Source organism: Scyliorhinus torazame, chromosome 9, assembly GCF_047496885.1.
Source record: "Scyliorhinus torazame isolate Kashiwa2021f chromosome 9, sScyTor2.1, whole genome shotgun sequence".
Taxonomy (NCBI): Eukaryota; Metazoa; Chordata; class Chondrichthyes; order Carcharhiniformes; family Scyliorhinidae; genus Scyliorhinus; species Scyliorhinus torazame.
Window position 1 is genome coordinate 17700916 of NC_092715.1, and position 6542 is coordinate 17707457.

Here is a 6542-nt window from a genome sequence, read left to right on the forward strand (position 1 = left end):
TGGCACTGCCGGGCTCCCCAGGTGGCACTGTCGGGCTCCCCAGGTGGCACTGCCAGGCTTCCCAGGTGGCACTGTCGGGCTCCCCAGGTGGCACTGTCGGGCTCCCCAGGTGGCACTGCCAGGCTTCCCAGGTGGCACTGTCGGGCTCCCCAGGTGTCATGAGCCATCTGGCTCTTTTAAATATTCAGATCAGCTCGCCCAGCGAGGAAGAGTTCACTCCGGGTGGCGTGCGATTCACCCGTTGTGCCCGGATCCTCGCCTGACACAACAGGGTTGCTGAATCATACCCAAATTGGAGGCACGGTGGCACAGTGGTTAGCACTGCTGCCTCACAGCTTCAGGGACCCAGGTTAAAGTCCAGCCTCCGGGGACAGTCTGTGCGGAGTCTGTACGTTCTCCCCGTGTCAGCGTGGGTTTCCTCCGGGTGCTCCCGTTTCCTCCCACAGTCCAAACCTGTGCGGATTGGCTGTGATAAGTTCCCCCTTAGTGTCCAAAGGTTAGGTGGGGTTACGGGGATGGGGCGGGGGAGGGGGGCCTGGGTAGGATGCTCTTTCAGAGGGTCGGTTCCGACTCGATGGGCCGAATGACCTCTTTCTGAACTGCAGGGATTTTATGGTTCTATAATACCTAGTCTTTTCTCCTCCCTTAACAATTTCTTATGATGTGGAGATGCCGGCGTTGGACTGGGGTGAGCACAGTACGAAGTCTTACAACACCAGGTTAAAGTCCAACAGGTTTGTTTCGATGTCACTAGCTTTCAGAGCGCTGCTCCTTCCTCAGGTGAATTTCTTAGTCAGCGCAACCTAGCTTCAACATTTTAACCTCAGTCATGTTCAGGGGTTAGACAGCAATGAAATAAAGCCAGTTGGTGACAGAATATTATTTTTCCTTTAGGCACTTTCTATTTCTGTCACAACATGCAACCAAAATCTATTGCTGTGATGTAACAATCTCTACCAGGAATGGAATGTACGGCGGGGGGGAGGAAATCTCGTCTCCGCTGACTCCTGGCTGTGAAAGGTCATGGTTAATAAACTCTTGGAAGAATGTTGAGAATTAAAGAGAATTTGTGATGCAACATGTTCCAGCCCACCCCAGGAATGCCATAGGGAGAGCTCCCCACACAATATAAGGAGGATCCCGGCATGTTCAGATCTCAGAGAAGGAGGCTCCATTCAGAGATCAACTGAGTCTCTGCAACACTCCCAGGCACCAAGAGCGAGAGAAAGGGTGAGAGTGAGACAGAATGGAACTGAAAGTGGCTGCATTGCTCCTCATTTCTGTTACAGCTCTGCTACATATGGCAGCAGGTAAGTGGTATCTTCCTCTTTACTGGACAATCCTGAGTGCGCCACACGAACAATAGTTCGTCCGTCGCACTCGTAATGCGGTTCACTCATTCTTGCAAGAAGTGACGTACACAGGGACCCATTCTCCGCTAACAGAAGGAATACGGCCAAGCCTTTGCACAGTGTTTGAATCACCCGGAAGCTTGAGGAGTTCCCCGTTGCTTTATCCATGCCAACACCTCAGCCAATCAGAGTTGACTGGCCAGCCCACCGGCACCTTTGCCCCCCCCCCGCCCCTGCAAATCCGGTTTCCTCCCACAGTCCAAAGATGTGCAGGTTAGGTGGATTGGCCATGATAAATTGCCCTTAGTGTCCAAAATTGCCCTTAATCTTTAGGTGGAGGTGTTGACTTTGGGTAGGGTGCTCTTTCCAAGAGCCGGTGCAGACTCAATGGGCCGAATGGCCTCCTTCTGCACTGTAAATTCAATGATAATCTATGATTCATCTAGGACAAAGGTTCGGCACAACATCGTGGGCCGAAGGGCCTGTTCTGTGCTGTATTTTTCTATGTTCTATGTTCTATTTGCCCAATTTTCCTTTTGTTTTTATTAACTGAGCTGCTTCCTGTTGGGCAGCGGGTCGCAGCCCACAACAACTCGCTGCATAGAGGTTCTCCTCAATCCACCCCTCTGTTCCTTTTACCAGTTACATCGGATCAGGATTCACTGCCGACCTGCCCGTGCAACCACTTTCTCCTCATTCCCTTCACCAAGACTGTTCATGATTTTCACCACCCCCACCAAATCTCCTCTTCAACTTGGGCATCGCGGGCTGTGCCAGCATTTATTGCCCACCCCTAATTGACCCTTGAGGGGCAGTTAAGAGCCAACCACAATGCTGTGTGGTTCTGGAGTCACGTGTAGGCCAGACCGGGTAGGGACGGCAGATTTCCTTCCCTAAAGGACATTGGTGAACCAGATGGGTTTTTACGACCATGGTTTCATGGTCATCGATAGGCTTTTTAATTCCAGATATTTTATTGAGTTTTAAATTCCATTACCTGCCATGGTGGGATTAGAACCCCGATCCCCAGATCTTTACACTGGTTCTCCGGATTACCAGTCCAGTGACAATTCCATTGTCCCACCACCTCCGCTTCTCTCCTTTCCATAGATTTCTTTTTCAATTGAGGGGCAATTTAGCGTGGCCAATCCACCTAGCCTGCACATCATTTTGGGTTGTGGGGGTGAGACCCACGCAGACACGGGGAGAATGTGCAAACTCCGCACGGACAGTGACCCGGGGCCGGGATCGAACCTGGGACCTCGGCGCCGTGAGGCAGCAGTGCTAGCCACTGCGTCACCGTGTCGCCCGGACTGCTTTTCATAGAAACATAGATAGAAAATAGAAGCAGGAGGAGGCCATTCGGCCCCTCGAGCCTGCTCCGCCATTCATTATGATCATGGCTGATCATCAAGTTCAAGAACCTGATCCCGCCTTCCCCCCATATCTCTCAATCCCTCTAGCCCCAAGAGCTGTATCTAATTCCTTCTTGAAATTACACAATATTTTGGCTCAACTACTTTCTGTGGGAGTGAATTCCACAGATTCACCACTCTCTGGGTGAAGAAATTTCTCCTCACCTCAGTCGTAAAAAGTTTACCCCTTATCCTCAAACTATGACCCCTAGTTCTGGACTCCCCCACCATCGGGAACGTTCTTTCTGAATCTACCCTGTCAAATCCTGTTAGAATTTTGTAAGTTTCTATGAGATCCCCTCTCACTCTTCTAAACTCCAATGAATATAGTACTAACCGATTTAGTCTCTCCTCGTATGACAGTCCCGCCATCCCAGGAATCGGCCTGGTAAATCTTCACTACACTCCCTCCATAGCAAGAACATCCTCCCTCAGAAAAGGACACAATATTCCAGGTGTGGCCTCACCAATGCCCTTTACAATTGCAGTAAAATATCTCTATTACAGGGAAGAAACCCAGCTCCTCCAGTCTCTCCAGGTTAACTAAAGTCCCTCTTGCCTGGTACCATTCTGTGCCGAGACCCTCCCCAAGCTCAGTGCCCTGCAGATTGAATAGTTCCAGCTGAGGTCTTGCTTCACACGGGTTTACCACAACTTGCTGGATCAAGTCTAATTCTTGCCCTCTCCCGACAGCAATGCATCCAACACAAATCGTCAGCTGCTGTACGGAGGTGGCCAAGAAAATCCACCGCAAGATCCTGATGAATGTGAACAGCTTTGAGAAACAAGATGACCACGTCTGTGCCATCAAGGCAGTCCTGTAAGTGCTCCCCTCTGTGTGCCTCATGCATTTTCACAGACTTTGGAATGCTGTGCTCGGCCTGCTGTGGGCAAGAATGTCAGTGTTCAGAGAGAGCCCAGGGCAGCAGATCAGATGCTGCCAGGTGAGGAGAGAGGGAAGTTTTAAAGATTAAAGGATGCAGGGAGGAGGAGGGGAGGTGGAATTGAGAGATTGGAACACAAGGTCAGAGTTTCATGGACCAGGAGCCAATAGAGAGCAGGCATGATGGGTGAAAAGACGCTTCCACACTCACACACTCACACACACACTCACACACACACACAATCACACTCACACACACTCACACACACTCACAGTCTCTCTCATGCGCACATACACTCTAATGCACACACACACACTCACTCACTCACACACACACTCACACACACACTCACTCACACACACACACACTCACACACTCACTCACACACACACACTCACTCACTCACACTCACACACACACACTCGCACACACACTCTCACACACACACACACACACTCACACACACTCCACACACACACACTCACTCACACACACACACTCACACACACACTCACACACACACACTCACTCACACACACTCACACACACTCACACACTCACACACACTCACACACACACACACTAACTCACACACACACTCACTCACTCACACACACTAACTCACTCACACACACTCACACACACACACACACTCACACACACACACTCTCTCACACACACTCTCACAATCACTCACTCACACACACTCTCACACTCACACACACTCACACACACACACTCACACACACTCTCTCACACACACTCTCTCATGCGCACTCTCACACTTGCACACACTTTCTCATGTACACGTACAGTCACACACACACTCACACACACTCACAGTCTCTCTCATGCGCACATACACTCTAATGCACACACACACACTCACTCACACACACTCTCTCATGCGCACTCTCACACTCACACACACTTTCTCATGTACACGCACAATTACACACACACTCACAGTCTCTCTCATGCGCGCATACACTCTAATGCACACACACACACTCACATACACACACTCACTCACACACACTCTCTCATGCGCACTCTCACTCTCGCACACACTTTCTCATGTACACGCACACTCACACACACACACACTCTCTCACGCACACACAATCTCATACACACACACATACTCACACACACTCTCTCATACACACACACTTACACTCACACACACACACACACACACACTCACTCACAAACACTCACTCTCACACACACACTCACAAATACTCACTCACACACTATCAAATGTACACACTCTCACACTCACATACATTCACATACACTCACACACACTCAGACACTCACACACACACTCACACAGACACTCACACACACACTCACACACACAAGCACACACTCTCTCACACACACTCTCACATGCACACACACCGCATGAAGATAGACACAGAGGGAAGGACATATCTGTACTGACTGAGTGAAAGGGCAGTAGCCTCAGATTGGGTTCAATAACACTCTCAAGTGGGACGTCAATGTTTGGCGTGCCCAGATTTCTGCGCGCATTGTAGATGACTCGGCAAGGACATTGTGCTGAAACAAGAGTGGTAAATTAAATTTGAGATTAGCTGTGATCTAATGCATTGGAACAGGCTAGTAAGGCTGTGTAGCCTCTCCCCATTTCAGTGTTCCTCTAGCCTCAGGCTGAATTGATTCAATTATTCCCACAGGATCCACAAATCTCGAAGAACATTCTGCCTGAACCCCAACGATACCCGGCTGCAGAGATGGATGGAGAAACATCAGAATAAGGAAATCAATGCAGGGAGATGAAGTGGTGGCCAGTGGAGCTGGAGGAGGTTGAGGAGGAGGGGGACGATGAACACAGGTTGTCCCCACTGGGGGTAGAGGAGAGCCTTGCATTGCCCACACCCCACTCAAGCAACAGTGAAACAATCAGCCATTAACACATCCACTCGACAGGAATGGAGGATGGAAACACACAATGCAATGCTGAGAACTCTTCCCACGTCTCTTGTTATCATTATGTTAATACTGACCAGCTGTATCATATTTGGGATGATATATTATTTATGCTATGTTATTAATTACTGTCTGGCATGTACAGATAACTTTCAATCATAGACTCCCGACAGTACAGAAGGAGGTCTTTCGGCCCATCGAGTCTCACCGACCCTCCGATAGATCATTTGCCCTAAGTCCACTCCTTCGCCCACCCTTGCCTATCCCCGTCACGTAACCTGCGCATCCCCCGAGCACTAAGTGGCAATTTATCAAGGCCAATCCACCTAACCTGCATATCTTTGGACTGTGGGAGGAAACGGGAGCACCCGGAGGAAACTCACGCAGACACGGGGAGAACGTGCAGACTCCGCACAGGTGTCCCCGGAGGCTGGAATTGAACCCGGGGCCCTGACGCTGCGAGCCAGCAGTGCTAACCACTGTGCCACCTTCAGATCTGGGATCTGATCCAGCCCTATCCCAGTTCAGTTCTGGCCCAAAGGAACTCAGTACAGTCTTCCAGAGTGAGAATAGTGCACTAAACTCAAATAGCCATATCAGTATTGAAGAAAGCTCAGGGCAGTGTTATGCCAGGAGGTTGTAAATGATCATTGTTAATCGCGATAAACAAACCATTGCTCAATAAAACAATGTTTTTCCTAAAATATGCGTCTTCACTTCTGGACTCCGATGGTTTCATCTTTTAATATCAGCTTTGTTCAACAGACAGAACACAGCAATAGAACAGAAACAGATATCGAGCTACATTGATTCAGCGCCTGTAAAACATCCTGAGGTGCTTCGCAGAAGCATTCGTAAACAATTTGACACAGGAGGTTATACAGTAAGCAACGTGGCCAGTTTTAAGGAGCACCTCCCAGAACGTAGGAGGTAGA

At 49.6% G+C, this 6542-nt stretch overlaps 1 protein-coding gene across 1 annotated transcript; it reads left to right on the forward strand.

Annotated features, from left to right (window-relative positions):
• The first annotated feature begins 833 nt into the window (after positions 1–833).
• On the forward strand, positions 834–6311 carry ccl27a (chemokine (C-C motif) ligand 27a). The gene is made up of 3 exons (XM_072515643.1): positions 834–1310; positions 3461–3587; positions 5355–6311. Exons 1-3 carry the CDS (start codon positions 1247–1249, stop codon positions 5455–5457), a joined length of 294 nt encoding a protein of 97 aa, XP_072371744.1. The 5' UTR covers positions 834–1246; the 3' UTR covers positions 5458–6311.
• Positions 6312–6542: the final 231 nt, after the last annotated feature.

Coding starts and splice junctions, on each gene's coding strand:
- ccl27a (XM_072515643.1), top strand. CDS start 1,247: ATGGAACTGAAAGTGGCTGCATTGCTCCTCATTTCTGTTACAGCTCTG. Junction 1,311..3,460: donor TCTGCTACATATGGCAGCAG/GTAAGTGGTATC, acceptor CTCTCCCGACAG/CAATGCATCCAACACAAATC. Junction 3,588..5,354: donor TGTGCCATCAAGGCAGTCCT/GTAAGTGCTCCC, acceptor TTATTCCCACAG/GATCCACAAATCTCGAAGAA.